Genomic DNA, 21,460 nt, shown 5'->3' on the forward strand with positions numbered 1-21,460 from the left:
AATGTTTCTTGAAAAATAGTTCGTCTAGTCTTGTATTCACTCTGGCATAAATAACAGCACAGTAAGTGAGAACACAGCCACATCCATACCCACAAACAGGGAAGATAAATCTGTTGTCTGTCTTGGTTGGACATTGCCAAGAAGAAGAAAAAATTCACTAAGCTCATCAGCAGTTTCAGTTTTCAGCCCTTTTCCTTAGCTTTTTGTGTCAAGGAGGTGAATCTTAATAAAAATTTAAAAGAAAAACTTATAATGTCCCATCACTGGCAGGGGCCCATACTTCCTGTTCTGTATGGAAACATCAAACCCCCCAAAGAAACATTTGGTACTCTAATGATGATATCCGTTAGTTTTGGCCTCTCTCAAACCACCAAATAAAAAATGACCTGGCCAGAGATGATAGTGATAGAGATTAACCATTCGTTTTATTTTTATAAATGCATTGCATATTTTGCCAAATGAATGTGGGTCATGAAAAGGTATAAATAGTTATGATTTTTAAGCAATATTTTTTATGTTATGCGGGTGATACTTTTAGAGAACATGACTCATAGTTTTTGTTGTTTATACAGATAAAAATGTTTTTGTTTTGTAATTAGAAATGTTGTATGATGATTGGTTGTGTTTCAGGACTGTATGTATTTGCATGAACTGGGTGAGGAAGCTGCAAGTTTTACAAAGGAGGAAATGCAAATGGGGTAAGTATATCTTAGGAAGCTCTTATAAAGTTAAGATGTTATAATAGATTTTTTTCTCTCCCAAAAATGTTAACATATAAACTGTCTTGATTGAATTGGAAGGAGGAACTGAAACATTGATTCTGATTGGTGATATGTCACTTTAGTTATTTCTATGGACAAGAACATAGATTAAAAAGGTGTATTCTGTAATAAATTGATCAGGCAAGCTGCATGTGGTTGCTGCTTTTAAAAGTAATGAAAACCTTGAAATAACCCACAAGACTGCTCAGACAAATGGCTTAATACTATAGATTACTCTGGAACTTATTTTAGTAGTTTGCTGTTTGAATGCTTCTGACAGGTTAAAGGGGTACCACTTTATGTTCAACTGCAGCTTTGTGAGCTGCTTCCTCATTCCAGAAGTGATTGGCTTTATGGTTTTGCATTCGTTCCTGTGCTTTACAGACATGTTGTATATATATGCATTTTTGTTTCTTTGAATTTTGAATCGATGTAATTCCCGAGATCTGGTGAGGAAGATTGTCTAACTTGTGATGGCTCAGAGAGGAAGGCATGGTTGTTGTTTTTTTGTGTGGGTTATGGAGGGTGCAGTGGACAAAGGTACTTTGTGTGGTATTAGAGTGTACTCTTATTAGAGTGTATTGTTTTTTTAATTTAAAATTTTTTTTTTTAATGTTTTTATTGGACTTGGGGTTGGAGATGGAAGGGAAGAGCAACATCTTGAAATAACAAAAATGCAGCAAGTTAATGAGTACATCTCTGTTTCTTTCAACCCCTTCCCCTCATATTAACTCATTGAGAATTTATAGGCTGTCATTTATTTCAGGAAATGTTTAAATCTTATATTTCTGGACTTTGTCAGTATAGCTGTTTACTCCCGTGGCCATCCATTGAAAATGTGATAAACATGCATTTCTGGACTTTGTCAATATAGCTATTTACTTCCCTAGTTTATTTATATATATATATATATATATATTTTTTTTTTTTAAACATTATCATCCTGATAATTCTTTTCATTGAGCTGTAACGTTTTTCATACTGATAACAATCATGATATATTTTGATGTATGATTTTTTTTCTCTTACAGAAAACACCAAGAGTATGAACAGAAGTTGATAGAACAGTTTCAAAATTCACAGAATTCCACAAACAACCACGTTGTGAATAACAGGATACAGAACAGGTGAGTTGTAGGATGGTTTTGTCAGTGTTAATGTTTTGGTAATTCTTCATTGTGACTCGTTATGTGTGGTTAGTACTGTAGACACGGTTTAGGACCTCCCACTCCCCAACATCCATTGGAAACTTGTGCACTACAAAGTCATGGACTGTCACTGTCTGTTATTCTTGACTGTGTTAAATGAGTTGGTAACATGTTATGAATGACTTTGTCATTGTTACTCTTGATTGTGTTTAATGAGTTGGTAATATGTTACTGATGAAGTGTTGTGTAAACAGAATTGATGTGTGTACCAGCCATTAATGAGTAAGAGTTCGCTCAGATAACTGATATTAAAGGTCAGTAATATAGACTGGTAATGGAGTGGGTAAACGGTTCTTCAGTCAGTTCTTCATCATCTTGTGCGAAGTTGTATGTGCAGACCACACTAATTCTAGGGTTTGGGATATGAGGTTGTGCCAAAGCGTGCTCACTGAAAGTGTGACATTTTATAACAATCAAAAATACAATATTAACTTTGGCTGTTCTAACACATAGTATTTCCAGAGTGTATATCTACCCATAAAAAGATAAATATGTACAGTAACTTGTCAGGGACCATTTTTTGTCAGTCTCTGTGGTCGTTTGGATGCAACACAGGACTTGGTGTTTTTACAAGAAAGATGCGTGGTCGGCAGTTGTTTCTGTCTTTATTATCATTTACATGTATATTTTTCAGAATAATTCCTGCGGTGGTCAGCATAGTATATACTGGGGGGAAAACTGTGCATGCATAATGTTGGAGACAGTTGTGAGAGCACATTTTGGCTGTTGTCAGAGCACATTTTGGCACAGCATTATATTATTTGACCTGCGCATGATACAAGCATGAGATCTGTTCACTTTGTTTCCTAATTTCTCTGTCAATGTTTCCTCCCTTGTTTTTTTTCGTTCTTCCTTTCTGTCCAACTATTCTACCTTGTGTTCTTGATTTATCCTCTTCTAATTTATCTTCTGTTATCTTGAATGAACTGAAGTGCATGAAACAAGAAAAATAAGTCACAACAGGAATTTCTAATGGTATTACATTGCTCTCCGATGTTCCAGCTCTTGCTGATAGGTTTGTCCTCCCAGTTTCAATAACTGAAGTGCGTGGATTCTGTTTGCTTGCAGTAATAAGAAGTCCAGCTTGTCAGCGACCCAACAACAGCAACCAATGCCTCAACACTCGCCACCTCTCACAGACACTGGACCTACAAACTCCAACAAACCTCCTCGCCTTATGGCCTTGGGTTCACATTCAGAACCATTTCAGAGTGGTGCTTCAGAGGCCTGGCCATCCCTGCAACCAGACTCTGGGCAGAATGGAAGCAGTGCAGTTGGTCCCAAGTCAGAATTGTTAACAAATGGCAGTCGCAGTTCATCCAGCAACAGTTTAAATCGAACAAACACACCACCCATAGCTAGCACAGTTTCCAGCAAAGCTGTGGGTAATGGGAGACACAGATCCACATCAGAAAACACTTCTCAAATGTAAGTGTTTGCTTTGTGTGTGTGTGTGTATGTGTGTGTGTGCGCGCGCGCACTTCAGAAAACATGGGCATATCTTCATATGTGTGTATAGATGAGAGGGAGCAAGAGAAAGGGAAGAAACAGTTTATGTGAGATGAATGGAGAACATTAAACAATAGTATAGTGTGACAGAAAAAGAATATTCTGGAGTGAGTTGAATGGAGAAAATAAAACGATAGTATGTGTGACAGAAAAGGAATATTCTGGAGTGAGTGAGTTGAATGGAGAAAATAAATCGATAGTGTATGTGGCAGAAAAGGAAGTCTGTAGTATGTGAGATGAATGGAGAAAATTAAACAATAGTATATGTGACAGAAAACGGATATTCTTGGGTGTGTAAAGAAAAGATGATGAGTAAAACTGAACCGGCAATGTAAGTCCTTGTAATCTGTTGAAGCAGGGCACTCCTTGCATCACTGTCCCTGTTTTGTGTGTGCTGGAAAGCCAGCTGCTTAAGGCTAGGGAACTCTCAGGGGATCCACTATTTTCAGTGGTAGAGCAGTTGATTTCAGAGGGGAAATTTTTTTTTTCTGTGGGAAAAAAAATTGATGAGTACGTTTTATTTTCGTCCAGTCTGTTTCAAGTCCATTTCTGTGAATTATTGTTTCATCTTTCAGGAGAGGCCCCCAAAACCTCTAAAAAATCACTAAATTCGTTTTTGTTGCCCCCCTGGATCCCCCAGTTTGTACTGAAAATTAATGTTGCCTCAGCACCCACCCAGTGGCTCAAGACAGCCCCTGGACCCCTGCTGATTTTCAGAGGAAACTCTCCTGAACAGTTCCCCAGCCTGTGCATAAAAACAAAATGGTACTTGACATTTGATGAAAAAAAGTGTAATGGAGACGGCACTGTCAGCCATGAGAGTCATGTGAGAGTCTTCAGAATGTGGCTGTGTGTACTGCTGTGCCACAACAATTGGAAGTCATTGAAATCTCTAAAAATGGTATTTGCCCTGGATCTTGTGTAGTTGAGGGTTTATTTTTCTGTGTAGCCTGTGAGATGGGCTTTGAAGAATATGTTGTGAAAGAATGAGATTGCTGTGTATTTTTTTTAAAATGGGGTTGCTTTTTTGTTGTTTTTGCCATAAACCTTAAAGCTTAATGTTAGTCTGAAATGATCCCTCAGGTGAGCTTGGTTGTTAGTGTGATTTTGATTGGGAGAGTTGGCTTTGCCTTACGTGTGTGTGTGTGTGTTTCTGTTGTGTTCTAGGTCTGACAAAATTGGATCTGAAGTAGACTCCAGCAGCTCAGACAGTCCGCTCACACTCCCCGGAAGTCAGACTCTCCCAGACTCCAAAGCCCAGCCCCAGTCCAACAGTTCCCTCTCCCCACCTGTTCCCATTGGTCCTCCCACATCTCACTCCCACAGCCCCACACATGAGTCCAATGCTCAAAGCTTACCAGGTGAGGAATGACTTTCTACATAACGTGTGTCTGCATGTGTGTGGTCATCAGTGTGACTTGTCTGTGTATCACAGTAAAGTGAAGTCAACATGACTAACAAGTATGTTTCTGCAAAAAAAAAAGACCATTTAAGTTGCCAATCATTTCCACAGCCACTCCCTGAAAACTTGGCATTTCTTTGTTGCTGCCCTATTATGTCATAAGGCATGATGGACAGAAAGTAAACAAGTCGCTCAAAACGAGGCATTTTGTTGTGCAGTGACCAGTCTAATTCACTTGCCACTGTCCCTCCCTCAAACCTGTGATCCACTGACATCCCTGGGGGCCAGTCGCCACTTGGCCAACTTCCAGCAAGCCAACAACAGTCTTTCATTCTTCAGCAACAGTATATTGGGCAGTAAACCTGTACTGCCTGTTCCCCAGCCACAGACACAACAAACAGGTCAGAGAGACGTACAGTGAGGTTGTGCAGTTGCATGTGTTAGGGCGTGTGGATTTGTCGGGAGCTTTGAAAAGAGCTCAAATTTAAGATGTGTATGTGTGATAAAGAATGAATTGGGAGGTATATTCTTTGAAGCATTCATTAGATGTCTCTCAGTCACACAAAGCAAGGAAGAAACTACTTTTTCATTTGCAGTATTTGGGCTGCAGCTCCCACATTGATTTATAAAGGTCTAAAAGTCTGGCCGATTTTCCAGTGCCATTTTGTCACTCATATAAAGGATTTCATGGGTGTGTATGCAAATGTTTCCTTTACCCACTGAGGCACTGATGCGGATTTGACTGGGTTTTCTTCCATTTGGCTGTCCCGCCTATCAAAGAAGAAAGTGAAAAAGTGAAATACAAATATTTATCAGAGACTGTTCAGAATAAATCTTGTACGCGTCTTGCATACAGGATATATAGCTCTGTCTGTTGCACTCAGTGTTTCATTTCTTTTTTGTGTTTTTTTTTGGGGGGGGGAGTTGGGGGGTGACATTCTCAAAAAATGCTTAGGTGTTTACTGATTGGTCCAAATCAGATAGCCATCACCTTTCCATTGTGTTCTGATTTATTTCATGGACCTATCATTGCATGTGTGTCAACTGGATTTAAGGCATTGTCCTCTTTTTAAAAAAAAATTTAATTTTTATTTTTTTTAATGAACTATTTTAAAGATTTTCATCTATAGGATTCACTTGGCCTTGTTGAACAACTGTAAACCAGTTCCGTAGGGCAGATGATCCCAGTTGTGAGAAAGTGGTATAAAGTTACATCACATAATTAAAAAAAGAAAAGAAAAAAAAAAGCAAGCCAGTACTGTTTTCATTCTTTTCTGCAGTATAGACATTTTATGTTTGCCTTTGCATTGGGAACAGTGACATGGTCTTGCCCATTATTTTTGATGTTAGTTATTTTTTGCAGCTTCAGAAATTTGATATGCAAAAAATATATGAATTGAAGAGTAGGCAGTGTTAGTATATATATTTTTCTAATGTGGGGATAAGTTTGATTATGATTTTTGGGTTATATTTTATGTGATGATATGGATAGAATGAATGACATGGTAACTGATGGAGTGATAACTGACTGTTGCAGAGGGGTTTCCACCTACAGAAATGTCTGATTCTATATCAGTCAGGAGCTCTGTAGACTGGCAAGCAGCTTTCGGTTTTAAACACAATGAAAAACACAGTGAAGACGATCTAGGTGAGTGCTGTGTGCCACGCAGCTGTAATGTTCTGGGCATTTCTGTGTGTTACATGGCATTTCTGATGTTGTATTTTGATTAGCCAATGATTAGCCCAACTTTCATGCTGTTGCTTTCTAGTTTCTGCATTTGGAGGGAAAACTTTTAAATATTAACTCTTGTGGATGGGGAGGGTGGTGGTTGAAGCACTAAAATATCCAATGCTAGTTCATTCAGCCATTGAAAAGGTTCCTTGTGGATACCATTATAATTTTCAGCTATAATTTTTTTATATTTACTGCAGCTGGTATCAGTGATACTTAATTTCAGCCCAAATTGTTGAGAGATTATGGGTTTATTTGTGTAAAAAGAGGTTGTGGGTTTAGATCAAATTATGATAACATGCATTGTGATTTATGATCTCCTCTTTTATCTCTGTTTTACGATTCCCCTCATACATAATGGGTTTAGAAAATATTTTCATGTCAGCTGTGAAGTTTTGCACTTTATCTGGTATGAAGTCAGGTAAATCACTAAATGTCATTTTATGTTCACTGATCACCTAGCAATTTCATTTGGTAAAGATGAATGTTACGCCACTTAGAAAGCTGAAGCTGAAAATTTAAAGTTACACAGCTGTCAGAAAGTAACGTTATACATCTGTCTGACAAACTTCTTGTTACCCCTATCCTCAGAATTTGACCCTTGTGCGGAGTCGTTTAAAGGCTTGGCAGATTTGATGGAGAAGGAGAATGAGAATGGCCGGCACTATGGCCTGAACCACAGTCTGGCCCAGGACCAACATGTCTACCCTTCCCATATGCCTCAGCCACTGCCGGGCTCTCTCCCTGCAGCCTCGGCTCCTTCCCAGCACAGCCTGCCTCCTGGCTTCTCTCTCTCCCACATACAGCACCAACATCAACAGCAGTTTCAGCAGGACTTCTACCGCCAAGGTGAGTAGGGGGCATGTGGAGCTCCAGTCTGAAATGGGTTTTGGCATGTGTGTGTGTGTGCATGTGTTTCATCAGTCAGACCTGTTGATATTTTACTTTTAAAAATTTCATTATCAAAGGTTGGGGGGGGGGAGGGTAGGAAGAAGATAAATTTCTGTAAAGAGATGTAGGAAAAGTTAAGAATTTTTACAAAGGTACATTACAGTGAAATAAAAAAATAAAAAAGAGAATGTTTATATCAGTGTAAAAAGAAAGGAAAGAGTAAAAAGAAAAGAGACATAACATAGACTGTATCAACCCAAAGTGAAGAGGAATTATGAAGTTTTATTACTAAATGGATGAAACAAATTTTTTTCTCTGGAAGAAGAAATTCTTCTGTAAGTTAGGAAAAAAATACAACTGTGTATCAACTAGAGAGATTTTGTCGCTGAACATTTGATGTTTATATTGTAACCTGAAAAAGGTAGAGGGGTAACAGAAAAAGAATTTTGTTGTCAACAAGTAGTCCTTGTCCTTTCACGCCTTGTCCTGATCGCACACAGAAATGAGAGGCAGTCGGATGATGGACTTCATGCCACCATTTGGTGCCCGCCCTCGCTTTCCACCAGCTATGCACAACAATTTTCACCACGGTGTTCCTGAAATGACCTCGTCAGGCCCTCTCCACCACCCCTCAGTGTCTCAGCCCAACAACCTTTCCTCACAGGTATGACTTCCTAGGAAACTGTGAAACTGCTGTCAGTGAAATCAAATTGTGTTTCAATAGTGAAAGCATTGGACTTCAGTTCTTTTTATTTATTGATTGATTTGTTGTTGTTTTACCTTAAATCTTGGGGTCCTGGGTTTGAATCTCAGTGACTGCATCTGGTGGGTTCAGGGTGTAGGTTTTTCTAATCCCCTAGCTCAACAGATGTGCAGACCTAAAAAGTGGGGATACCATGACCACGAAACAGTTTTTCAAAAAGGCAGTAATGTATTTTTTTTTCCCTTCAGGTATTTTCAAGATGTCCTCAGTCCATATTGTTTTCAGTTTGACCTGAACATAATGATTCTGGAGGAGACATGCACTGAGTTGTTTCCAGACAGGATGTGACGGGTGGTGTGTTCCTTGTGGTTTCAGAGCGACGCATACAATGTTCAGGGCATGCAGGATGCTCTGCGTTCCATGCTGCCCAATGTCAACATCAGCTTCGGCTCACCCCCACAACAGCTCCAGCACCCACCCCCTCCTCCCCCACCTGGGGTCTCCCACCCCCAGTCAGGTCAGTCAGTCCCTTCAGGGCCACTGTTGTGTCGTTCTCTGTGTTGCTCTGTGTTTTCTTTTCTACCCTTCATGCCCCCCTCCCACCAACCCACCCACCCCCAGTCTGTTCCCTCTTTCTCAGTGTACGTTTCGTCGTCGTTTTTTCCCCCATGTTTGCTTCTTTCAGCAGTTTTGATCTGAGTAAAGTTTATAGTTTTAGAGTTTTTGCTTAATTTAAGATATTTCATTCTTAAAGTAAAAGAAAAAAACAAACGCATGATTTTCAGGAAAAAAAATCCTACCATCATGTTGAAATGATAGGATTGTTAGATTTTGGTGGGGCATATTTGGCATGATGTTTAAAAGCTGCTCAGGATCAGACCATCAGTTTCCATTTGGTTGAGTTTCCTACATTTGTGTCTGACTGGCATGTTAAAATTTTGCCTTTGGGAGGGAGGGGGGTATGAATATTGATGTCATTTTTTTTGCTTTTTCAATTAAAATAAAAGAATAAACTTTGAAATTTATCAGAATGATCACAAACAGAATTATTATGTGAAATGATTTTCGCTTCATAATTTGAAACAGTTATGTTCTTGACCTAGTGATTTGCGTAAATATTCTTGGCGAAAATTGGGTTATAAGTGTGTATTATGGTCTTTAGGGAGGGAGACCGAGAGAGAATTGTTAGACCATGAAAATTTGTAGACAAAAAGAAAAGTATTTTGAAACTGATAATTGAATGCTAGTGTTTGGCACGGAAGTTCTCTCTTATCTAAGGATGTTTGGAACAAGTCAAGCAATTTTACAATAATAGATTGTTTTTTATTTATTTTTTATTTTTTTTAATTTTTTTGTGTGAAAATGTCAGCATTATAACACTTAAACAAAAGATAATGGTAGTTGAAGAGAAAGCACTATATAGCAGAGAAACAGATATTTGTGAAACAGTTCTGCTCCATCTAAATGTCCATATACCATGACAAAATGTTCAAGTATGTCTATTTTAGAGTAATTTATCTTACCTGTCATGTCCAGTAGGAGAAAGAATGGTGGAAAAAATATTTATTGACACAGGGAGAAGGTATACATAGGTTAATTTGTGTGTGTGTGTGAATTCTGTGCATTTAAACTTTGCTTGAGTAATCTTTTGAAAGATCGGAAATGACTGTTGTAGAAGTTTTCCAGTTGTTCGTTTTTGTACCTTTTCCTCTTTTTCTCTTACATGACAGTTGTTGCTTTGTGTACATTGCTTTCGGTGTAGTACGCAGTGTTTCGGAGTGTAGATGGCAGTGTCCGGTAAATAGGGTAACAATCTTGGAGATCTCCTGTTCTTTGTCACTGTTCAACCATCCACTTAACAAGAATATCACAAGTGCAGATGAAATCTAAATGAGCAGTTAATTTGGGTGATGGGTGCAACAGCTGAGTGATTTAAGCTTTGGACTTGCTGAGGGTCCAGGGTTAGAAATCTTGGTCATGGTGTCTAGTGCATTGAGAGTGGATCTCCCAGCTACGCAGACTTGCAAGTGCCTGAGCCCCCCACCTTGAGTGTGTTCACAGGCAGAACATCAAATACGCATTTTGAAGATCCTGTTATCCATGTGTTTGGTGGATTATGGAGACTTGAAGGGCTCCTGAAAACAGAATGTGGTTGCCAGCATAGTGAATTTAAAATAAAATAAATGCATATAAGAGTTCATTCAAGTGTACACAGAGTTGCAGCCTACAAACGCAAAGAAGAATCTGTGATGAACACATTAGAGATGCCCCTGATTCACAGAGGTTGAAAGGCTCTGCACACTGATGTCTGAAATGTTAGGCTCTGTAGTTCACATACTTGCTAAGAAAGGATTCCTTACCTTTTTAAAAACACAGAACACAGTGTAGAAAATCAGTGCCCCACATCCATTCTTTTGAATGAGGGATCTTACTGACCATACTGAAATATGCTTTGAGGAGGATCAAAGGAAAAATTGTTTTACTTTGTCATCTGCATTCACTGTGGGACTGAACATTTACAAACTGTTAACAAAACAGTGACATAAATCATGGCTCCCAGTTTTTTTCCGTCTAACTCCCAGTGATTAATTTGAAAGGACACATCTTATCTCCACTCAAGCTTACATATTTCATCATACAGCTTATGAATGCATGTCCACTGAAGGAAATTAAGTGTTGAAAAGGAATGACAACAATCTGATAATACAGAAATTGTCTGAATGTAAAGCTGGATGCACAAGTTTCAATCTTTCCTGTGGACATAGTGGCAGCATTCTGTTTATACAGCCTGTCTTTGTGCCACCCTCAGACATGAGCCGTGGACACTCCTGTCTCCGCAGTTTTCTGCAGTACTGAACTCTGGAGCTCCCTTTCATCGCACCTGCTTCTTTCACTTTGCAGAAGGTTCAGCAGAACTGCCACACAAAGCCTGATGTGAACCTGGTGGTCACAGAAAGGCACTGAAATGGCATGGTGGTGAAAGGCTTTTGTGCCCTGCATTCAGTGAATGGCGTACAAATGCAGCAAAGGCAGGCATGCATGCAGGGCTGTTGTTCCCAGCAAAGCAGGTGCTTTTGTTTCTGAAAGACTGACCGACATTAATGTATAAAAAAGTATTTACATGAGCATTTGAAGGTAGGAATTTTAAGGTACTTTATCCAGCATAATCAGTACAAAATTGTGGGTGGAAAGAATGCCTGCATAGTTTTCCATTCCCTTCTTTTCTCGTTTGGTATACAGAAATCTCATTCTGTGATTTAATGACGACAACAACGAAAAAAAAAGATGACATACCCCCGAATCAAAAAAATTCTTGTCATTTTACTTCCCTATACTTCTTTAAAAAAAAAAAAAATTTCCTTCCATCGGTTTCTTGAGCAGAAAATGGGAAGGGCAGGTAGGATGGGGCAAAAGCAGAGGAGTACTTACTTACTGTACGTACTTACAGCTTTTGATGTGTGTGTGTGTTGTGTGGCAGTGGTTGGGCACTCTGCTGCTGCCTCTGACTCCAGCTGGCATCCCACTGACCCTGCCATTGTCTGCTCTAGAACAATCGGAGAAGGTGCGCATCATCTTTTCTACTACTTCTTCTCTTTTGTTTTCTCACCTCTCAACTTCCAGAAGCGTTGCAACGCTGAATCAGTGTCACTCATCAGTCTGTTCATGACAGCACTTCTTGTAAATCCCTGGACCCGTTCTGCTTTTGGACATAGATGTTTTAAGTTTGAAGACCTCTTACAAGAACAGTTAAGGAGAGCACTGAATGAAGGAAAGCATAAAATCATCTCAAGTTTTACCTTCATAACATCATTGGAGAATACAGTGTATTTTATTTGTATCACCTGCACTGGAGAACCATTTATACAGATTATCATCCTCTTCATCCCTTTTTCTTCCCTTTTTTTTTATATTAGGCCCCCAGTATAGGGGTATTATAGGCTTTGCTTTGCTTGTTGGTCTGTATACTTGTCTGTCCAAGAAGCTCTGTTCATTTGTCTGTGCATTTGTCTATCATGGAGCACTGCACATCACTTTCCTAAATTGATCGGGCCGGTACCAGGCACACAGACCAGTTCCAGTGTCTTGTCAGTTTAACCCAGTAGGAAGAGAACCAATTGCTTGGTAAGGAACTGTTCTAAAGCCCTTTTGGCCAAGAGTGGGGATGTAACTTAGGCAAGACACTCCACGATAATCAAAAGCTTGCCAAGATTGTCGGGACAGCAGTTGACTTCTTTGCTGATCTGACTGTCATATACCGACGTGACTGACAGTCATACATCTTTATGAAATTCTGAAGTGGTGTATCCGTCAGTGGCCTTGAAAATCCACCATTGGCTTTATTGGGGATGTGGTAAAATCAGCGGCTTGCAAGATCAGAGATTGCAGGATCACATCTGGTTAAAGACCTTTGTGTCTGTTTCATTTGGTTTGGGTTTGAGCTGCTTGTTTTATTCCAGGTAACTTTTCAGTCAAACATGACCACACAGCTTTCTAACTACAACATTGAGTGACAGACAGAAGAAGAAAAAAATTGCTAGGACCAAGCTTGGTTTTGATTTGTTGGCATTAATCCATCACTTTCCCCATGACCCAGTTGAATGGATGCATTTCAGGTCATGTGGAATTTGCTGCAGGTTGGGCATTGACATTTTCTGGAAATGTGGAGATATTACAGAAAAAAAGAGGGGGGATGGGGGGGGGGGGGGGGAACTAGAGCTGAGTACTAGCAGGACAGAAGATACAGACAAGTCTTGAAAGTACACACTTAAGAAATACTTACCCTCATTTTGTTTTGCAAGTCTGCTTGTATATGTTAATGCATGCTTTTATGTGTGTGTGTGCACTTGTAAAGATGTGCATCACAACCACTGTAAAGTCCATGTTCTGTTGTTTTTTGTGTCCAGATAGGACAGTCATTACCAAGCAAACTATGTGCATATCTTCAGAAAAAAAACAACCCTAGTGTACTTTACTGCTTATTCATTTTGATAAAACGTCATTACGTTCTATTGTTTCTTACATTGCATTGAAGGCGTTAAGTGATGGTGGACTGGGATGTGTACATGTAAGAAACCAAGAAGTGTTGGTATGATGCATTAGTGCAGTTGAGAAAGACAAAGCATCGTTCGTTCGTTCTTTAGTTTAACGTCTTTTCACTGTAAGTGATATTAGACGAAAAGACAAAGCATTTGTTTAGCAGAGAGCTATATTTGGCCATTGATGATGCTGAATTGTAAGCATTCCAGCATGAATGTAAATGGTCCATATTTATAATCATTTATACTGCTTGAAAAACCTAAAGCACATCTGTTTGCTGTTTTGTTTCTCCATAAAATAAACATGCTTATAACTTGCTTCCAGTCTTTATCAGATATGTTACAGTTGTTGGATGAGAGCATCAATCTGTATTGGAAATTCAAAATAAAGAAGTAGCAGATTGAAGTCAAGAGACACAAGCTAAAGCTTTTAGACACAGAAGAGCTTGGGCCTTACTGCCAGTCTGCTAGTTCAATAATTGGTCATGGTCAGAGCAAAAGGAAGAAAAGAAACACAAAAAAAGCAGCTCAGTATGGCAGACTAACTATTATTGTATCAGAAACTGGTCCCAGCATGCAGTGGATATGCATAGCATATGAAAAATATTGACCTGTATATCTTCAATATACATACAACATGAAAAATACCAGCCTATATGTCATGATGAACGCCGTCATCATCCACATCATTTTTATTATCATTTTTATTTTTTAACATAGTTGTACAAAGTGCTTTCCTCTTTTATCATTGGATTACAAGTGGAAAAAAAGGAAAAACCCCAATGACAGACCATATACTATACCAGGCTTGGGAACTCTCAGAGGATCCGCTATTTTCAGCTAAAGAGCAGTTGATTTCATAAAGAGGAGGGTGGGGGGGGGGGGGGGGGGGACGTGATTGTGGTGTTATATATTTTGATTTCAATTTCTCTCATTTATTTATTTATATATTTTTAGTTGCTACACATACACATCTTTTGTAAGCTTTGTGATTTTATAGTTGAGGAATTCATCTTTCAAGAAGTCCTGTATATGTATGCAGCTTTTTGTCCTGACTGCTTACTTCATACTAAAGTTATATTTGTGGTTTATTGGTCTTTTTTTTCCATTTCATATATCATCAAAGTTCTTTTGTATTTGAAAGCTGTCTGCATTATTATTAACATTTGATGTCAATAAAAGAGCAGTCACAATGTAGCTTAACATTTAGAACAGCATAATCACAGAGCACTCACTACAGTGGCTACCTCATAAGAAGTGCCACAAGATACATGACCACAAACACAAGATGAGTGAAGCAGCAGTTGAGGATTTTGGAACCAGTAGCCATGAGGCTCTAGCATGGAGTACATGTGTATATGCATTTCTCTCAATGATGGAGGCTAGAATGGGTTAAACTGAGACAAAATGTATTTAAGCCTTTTCTGTTCTTTTCATTTCCTGGTGTTTTATTTTGCAGGGTAGGTGTTTCATAACATTTTTTTTATTGCTTGTATGTGTTGTCTTTTTTAAAACTAAAGTTAAGAAACCTGTCTTATTCATGTTTTGTTGTGAATGAATTGCGCGCTTTGTATGCTCACACAGCATGTCTGCGTATGGCTCTGCAATACTAACAGTAACACACCAGAGTGAGCACACAATGTTCATGGGTGGTTTGTCTATTCCACTTTGTTTCCTTTCCCAGTTGCATTCCTTTTGGCAAGGGTGAAGCGCACATTATTGCTTTGACCTTCCTAGGTCAGTAGTAATGGCTCTTTGGCAGTCTCAGTACATGTTTACTAGTTTTCATACTCCACAGACAAAACAGTCAACAGCAATTGAAGTTGTAATAGTTGTCATTAAAGTAGTCAATGGCAAAGGAAGTTTTAATTGTTGTTAGCATTTAAAGACGGGTGATTTAAAGTACAACTCAGTGAGATAAATTTATAATTTTCTTCTTTTTTTTGTATTTTGTAGTAGACATAGCATTTAATATTAGCAGCACCAGCATATACACTTGCTGGAACAAAAGCATTGTAGAATATAGATTTGACTGATTTGTTGTGGAGATTATTGTAACAGCATCCATTTTTTCATTTTTCTGCTATATCTGCCATATATGTAAGCTGTCAGCCCTTGAAAACAAAAAGTCGTGCTTTGCTTACATATTCAGTTTTATTCAGCTGTTTCACTTCTGTGTACTAGATTGCTTTGTCCTTTAAAGTCATTGGCCTCAGTTCTGTGGGAAGAATTTATTCTGATACTGCTGCGGCTCTGACTCTTGTACATATTATTGGAGATGTGGACATTGTTTTTGAAAATGGGAAAAGGTATTTGTTTGCTGGAAAGTTTTACCACATAGAGGGATGATTTAAAAAGGTGTAAAATGGATTGGTGGGGGAGGGGGTCACCATTGAAATACATTACTACTAGATGCATCTTCTAATTAATGTTTATTTCTGAATATTAGCAATCAAAATAGGCTTCAAAGACAAGGCTCCAATACATATATAGTATTAACAGAGAAATGTAGTTTTCCTATCCGTATTAGAAATTATAGACCCATTTATCCATAGGCAGATTTTGCACTTTTCACATGCAAACACACACACACAGAGTTACATTGTTAGACACGATTCCAGAGCTGTCACTGCACCACTACTTGTCAACAGCAGCATGTCGTCACGTTCCATGCTGCCTGTGGACAAGCTAGCTTCCCTGTGTGGTGCAAAACGCCTCACCCTGCTGGTTTCACTGGTGATGGGGGTAGTGCCTTTTGTGTTGTGCAGAAGCTCCACACTGGATGAAGTCCATCCACCAACTGACAGAGTGTGAAGGCCCGGTGGGCACCAGTCGCCTGCCCTTTGCCCAGCAGTTCCCGCTGAGCGCTCCAGCCAGTGCCTGGCCCCCACAGATGCAGAACCCCCCGCCCGGCTTCCGCAACCCCATGAGACCCAACAGTGGCCCCACAGAACCTCACAAAATGGCTGAAGGTCAGCAAAACACTTTCCTTTAAAGAAAAAAAAAGGTACACACACATACACACACACACACACACACGTAGTGCAAGGTAGGGGGAAAAGGTGTGAATGGGTACCTGACTTTGGTTTGGGAAAGGTACAGATACATTTTGAGATGGAAGGAACAATCCGAGGGGCTAAGGGGGAAGATTTAAAGGAAGGTACACTGTGTTTATCAGAAATCTTTTGATCACAATAAAACAGGCTAATTTAGAAATATGAAACTAATGTTATATACATTTGCACACACTGAATACAGAATTATTGAATGAGCTTCATGCATCAAGAGATGAAAAGAATAAAGTCTGTACTTATGTGCTTGATTGAGGATCCCTTTTTCTCTCACCAGCCTTGTTTTAATGTTAGTTTTTAAAACATTGAGATGTTTTACCAGTTGGTAAGACTAGTCTTGACATGTCACATGTCTTATCATATTTGTGCTCATACTTTTATGTTTGTAATTAAGTCTTAATGCTTGTCAGTTGCTCCCCAAATTAGCACATGCACACAGATAAAAGTCTAGGCGTTGTTTGGATGTTTTATCACATTTGTGTGAGCACATTTATTGAACTGTTGGATTTGAAATCCCAGGTTTTAACTATTCATTTTTCCTTTCACTTTATGCAGCTCTCCAGTAGCAGTGTCATGGAAAGGAATGCAGAACCTGTGCCAGAATTGATGCTTGTCAAAAGATCCCTTACGTTGCCACCAGCCCGCCTTTCCTACCAACCAGTATCTCGTTTGCTTTCTTCTGGCCAGTGGCCGCCATCTTTACAGTCTCAGTAACCAGTGATGGTTTTTGTAACAGTGTTCATTGAATAGTATGATTGGCCAATCGTTTTCATCTTTACTTTCATTGATCTAAACAAACAAACAAGATAGACTGTTGCTGGACTATGATAATCATCCTCACTTTCGTCTTGATAGTTTAGTTGTTTATATTTATTCTCCGCACCCTTCCCCAAATTTCTGTTACGAATTTGAAGGATACAGAAATATTTATTACAATAGTTTGCAAGGATTTTGTGGCTGCTTATACATGTAACTTGACCAGTAAGTAAATGATATGAGCAGTTATTGAGGCTGTTCTTTCTTTTAATTTTTCTTTTTATATAGTCATTTATATGCACATAGATGACATAAGTAAATTGAACATTTATGCTCAGTATGTGGTTGCCATGTTGGATAAATCTTATGGTATTTTTACAGTTTTTCCTCTTGCATGTCTCAGTTAAAGTATATTTCAGGTATGATACCTCTGGAAAATGGAATTGACAGAATAAGAGAGCAGCACACCACATGAAAGACAAAATAGATGGACTCGAAGTGTGAGTTGAGTAGTGGTCATGAAATGCTGACTATAATGGTGAAGCTTCATCCATATTTGTTTTCTTGCTGTGTATAGACATGCAGTGTGGTACGGTACATAAGTGGCTCACTTGCTCTTGGAGTTTTCGAAATCAACTAGGAAGTGCAGAAGTATGGATACAGCAAGGGGAGGCAGTGCTGTTACATACTTGTACTGTATTGAGAGGATTTATTTAGAAGATTTTGTTTTGTCGTGTTGTTTGTTTTTTCATGTGCCAGACTCCTTTTGAAGGACAAACATTTAGTGAATACAGTAACGCTTTCTCCTTGTGCTCCAGCCTATGCCTTCTCAGCATGCCTCTTTTTCCTGTTTATGTAATGTGTATAATTTTTACTCTTTAATGATGTATCTTAGCTAATTCACTCAGAAAATGCCTCTTTAGAAAGATTCTCAAATGTCCGAAAAATTGAGAAGACAGAAATGAAGATGGTGGATTGTAATGCATGCTTTAATTGTGTATAAGCACATAGAGCCCTGCTGCTTATTTGGAAAAAAATATATCTAGAATTCTCTCATTGTCTCTCTCTCTTTCTCCCTTTAATTTCTTGGAGACTTCCCCTGTTTATTCTTGTCTTTTTCAGATTCCTTTTATTCCCCCAAGGTTTTCTTTTTATTTTTTTCTTCTTCTTCTTTTTTTTTTTTTTTTTTAATGCAATGACAGTCGGATTTGCACATTTGTTTTTGTTTTTTCATTATGGTGACATTGCTTCTGGGAGCCATGAAATAGCCCATTCACGGTCAGCTGGGCAATAAACAAGATTATTCGATATGATTAGTTTATCAGGGGTGTCTGATGGTTCTCAGCAGATAGTTAAATGTTCAGCCACAAGTTAAGCATGCTTATAGTTATATATGTAATATTTCCTGTTGTGTGTGAAAATAAACTTCAAGTAGGTAATGTGGAAAGGAAAGTGGTCAGCACTTGGAAATTGAGAAAGTTTTGAGGCCAACACACGCAGCATGCGCACTCATCCTCACCATTCCCTAGTTGCTTGGGCAGATTTGTTCCAAACAAAGCAAGAGAAAGTTGATGTGTAGCTCAGTTGTTTCAGAAGAGAATGATTACTTACATTTTGGCAGAGTTGACAAAGATGGATTGAAGAACTGAACACCGAATGGGATCAGTGTCGTCCTTGCTCTTGGAAGTATTCCTGCATTCTCTTTTTCAAAGTGGATGTGTTGCGTGTGTTGGTGTCAGCTGGGTGCAGTCTTTATATACTACAAGCCCATTTTAATGCACCACATATCTAGGAGAAAAAAATGACCACATTCCTTTCTTATGTCTTAAATGGATTTTATGTTTATCATCTTGATTTTTGAGATGCTGGTTGGCCAATTTGGAGAGTTGAAATGTTTCCCCTTTCAAGTACTCCGTCTTGGTAGTCACTGACAAAGAGGCATTAATTTGAAACACTCATTGCCCATTCCCATCCATCCTTGCTTGAGTTTGGTGTTGTGTCGCCTCGGTTTCACTCGTCAGCATGGAGACTGCTCTGGCAAGGGCGGCTGAGGCTTCAGAAACGTGTGGGTTCCTCCCACCCCATCCCCCATCCCACCCCACCCCAAGTGAATTGAGATAGCTGCAGTGAAGGCTTGCATTCAAGTCAGCCATTCTTGTCGGGAGCTTGTCCTTTTTGGATTTGTCTGTGATGGGAGAGAATGGAATGCTTCATGATTTGATTGCTTGAACACTTTCTGATTCTAGAGGACAGAGTGTGGTATGAGAAGGAACAGACCCGTTTCTTCTTTTTGCCGTATCGGCTGGCCTGAATGAGCTTCAGTGAAGATGGATGTAGATATACCAAGTTGGGATCTGCACTCATCTTGCTGGAGTTTACTTTTTTTTCTTGAACACTGAAGCTTTCTGTTATGACAATGCGGGTGGATTCTGTGAAAGTAACCATTTGAAACTAACTCTGTACACCCTTATCTATTTATGAACACTTGGTTGACTGTGGATGTGAATGGCCAAGTTATGGATACAGGTTTCCAATACAATAAAAAGAAAAAAAAGAAAAGCAAATGCACATCCTTTTGTTTGAGTGTGGTTGTGTATACTTTCAAATGTTTGTCCTGTAAATTTGAGTGCATGCGTGAATAAATTTGTGATGGAGTACAGTAAATTTGGATCCCTTTTTTTTTCATGTGTCCATCTCACTCCGAGATACTTGGACATGGTCTTCCAAATATCAACCAAGCACAACTTAAACCACATAACACAAAAGTCTTGAGTTTGGCATAACACATCTCGAGTTTGGGTTTGAGAAAGAACCCCCACATTCAGCTCAAGGAAAGACTGGAGACGATATAAAATTAAACATGATAATCATTTCTGCATGTAATTGCCTTTATCGGTTTTCACAATGAATGTCTTAGTCAGGAAAATGGCTCTCACACCTTGAAATACAGACTGCATGAAATAAGCATAGAAATGTGGTAAAGCCTTTTTCTCCAGTTCACTTGTGTTCTTGCTTTCACTTTGAATGAGCATGGCTGTGCAGCAGATGTCTCTGGCATCGCAAAGCAGTGTGTCAGAAGTTCCGGATGTAGTGACACCACTTGGACAGTGTGTGACTATTTTTCTGCAGCTTTCCATCATTAAACATTCCAGTAACAAGTGTTTCGACATGCACCAAAGTTAATACATCAAAGGTCACTGAGAAAGGCAACTGATGTCAGTAACTGAAATGCACTGAAGCACAGTTGACTACGGAAATGGTTGACAAAATAACTGGTGGTAATGAAGTAAAGCAAGACACAAGAAATGTTGTAGTTGTGTTGTAGTTGTGCTGTGTTGTGTTGAACTGTATCAATTATCACGGCAGATGTCTCTGTGAAATTCGGACTGGCCTTCCATGGGAGAGCGCACTGCCACAGTGCAGCGGCACCCTGTTTTCTGTCTGTGAGTGTATTTGTCTTACTATTAAAGTGGATTTCTCAAAAGAATTTTGTCAATGACAACCTTTTTGTTCCCACGGGTTCTGTACAGTGTGCTAAGTGCATGCTGCACACAGGACCTCATTTATCGTCTCATCCAGAAGACTAGCACCCACTCCACCAGTCAAGAGGAAGGGTGGGGAGGGAGTGTAAGCCCACGATTTCTTGCAATCCCACGATTTCTCTCACTGAGAAGAAATTGTGGGCTTACAGGAAGCAAAACTCCCTGCCTGTCTGTGAGAGTTGAACCCATAAATGCTCGCTACTTAGCCACCACGTATTAGGTGTTTCTCTCTCTCTCTCTCTCTCTCTCTCTCTCATAAGGTAAAGACAACTGTATTGCCTTTAATCATTTTTTTTATATTCTGCTCATTTTCATGAACATAAATCTCATTAAATGTGACTACACAACAAGTATAGAAATTATATACTAAAACAATATTAAAGTTAAACGTTCCTAGTATGACTCCTCTAGATCTTATCAAAACATGTCCTCTTCCTGATCATTGATGACTGACATGGAAGAACATTTTTTTTTATTTAAGAAAAAAAACATATTTGTGAAAACCAGACAACAATACTGGATACACTTCATTCAGAGAGGGAAATGGGGTACACGAAATGTTAATTCAAAAAAAGTTAGAAACCAGTTCAGAGTATTTACACAGGGATTGTCAGTGTTGGGAGGTGTTGGGGTTGCTCTCTGGGTGGTGACTGATACAGCATCGGGTGTGGCTGGACAGGTCAGTACAGGAGTGACAGTTCCTCCCACACTGATCACAGGTGAAGTCTGACACTGGTCTTTCTGTCTGGCTTTGGGCCTTTCTCCTGTCTCTTTGCCTCGAAATGCTGGGCATACGTCTCTTGGAGCTTAGAGATGCCTTCCTGCACAATCTGCCTCCAAACCGATTGT

The 21,460-nt window shown here is 39.2% G+C and overlaps 1 protein-coding gene across 2 annotated transcripts in view; it reads left to right on the plus strand.

Annotated features, from left to right (window-relative positions):
• LOC143301628 (CCR4-NOT transcription complex subunit 4-like) overlaps positions 1 to 19,637 on the plus strand; it is a 31,368-nt gene extending 11,731 nt beyond the window's left edge. The window contains exons 8-19 of one of the 2 annotated variants that reach the window (XM_076616044.1): positions 631 to 698; positions 1,793 to 1,888; positions 3,038 to 3,397; positions 4,646 to 4,839; positions 5,099 to 5,281; positions 6,418 to 6,528; positions 7,204 to 7,461; positions 8,004 to 8,167; positions 8,582 to 8,723; positions 11,685 to 11,768; positions 16,011 to 16,214; positions 16,869 to 19,637. In XM_076616044.1, coding sequence (XP_076472159.1) covers positions 631 to 698; positions 1,793 to 1,888; positions 3,038 to 3,397; positions 4,646 to 4,839; positions 5,099 to 5,281; positions 6,418 to 6,528; positions 7,204 to 7,461; positions 8,004 to 8,167; positions 8,582 to 8,723; positions 11,685 to 11,768; positions 16,011 to 16,214; positions 16,869 to 16,879 — 1,875 coding nt within the window. In that variant the 3' untranslated portion in view covers positions 16,880 to 19,637. The remainder of the gene's footprint in view (positions 1 to 630; positions 699 to 1,792; positions 1,889 to 3,037; positions 3,398 to 4,645; positions 4,840 to 5,098; positions 5,282 to 6,417; positions 6,529 to 7,203; positions 7,462 to 8,003; positions 8,168 to 8,581; positions 8,724 to 11,684; positions 11,769 to 16,010; positions 16,215 to 16,868) is intronic. The other variant, XM_076616045.1, reaches the window with a different exon arrangement.
• Positions 19,638 to 21,460: the final 1,823 nt, after the last annotated feature.

Source organism: Babylonia areolata, chromosome 27 (genome assembly GCF_041734735.1).
Source record: "Babylonia areolata isolate BAREFJ2019XMU chromosome 27, ASM4173473v1, whole genome shotgun sequence".
In the NCBI taxonomy this organism is placed as follows: Eukaryota; Metazoa; Mollusca; class Gastropoda; order Neogastropoda; family Buccinidae; genus Babylonia; species Babylonia areolata.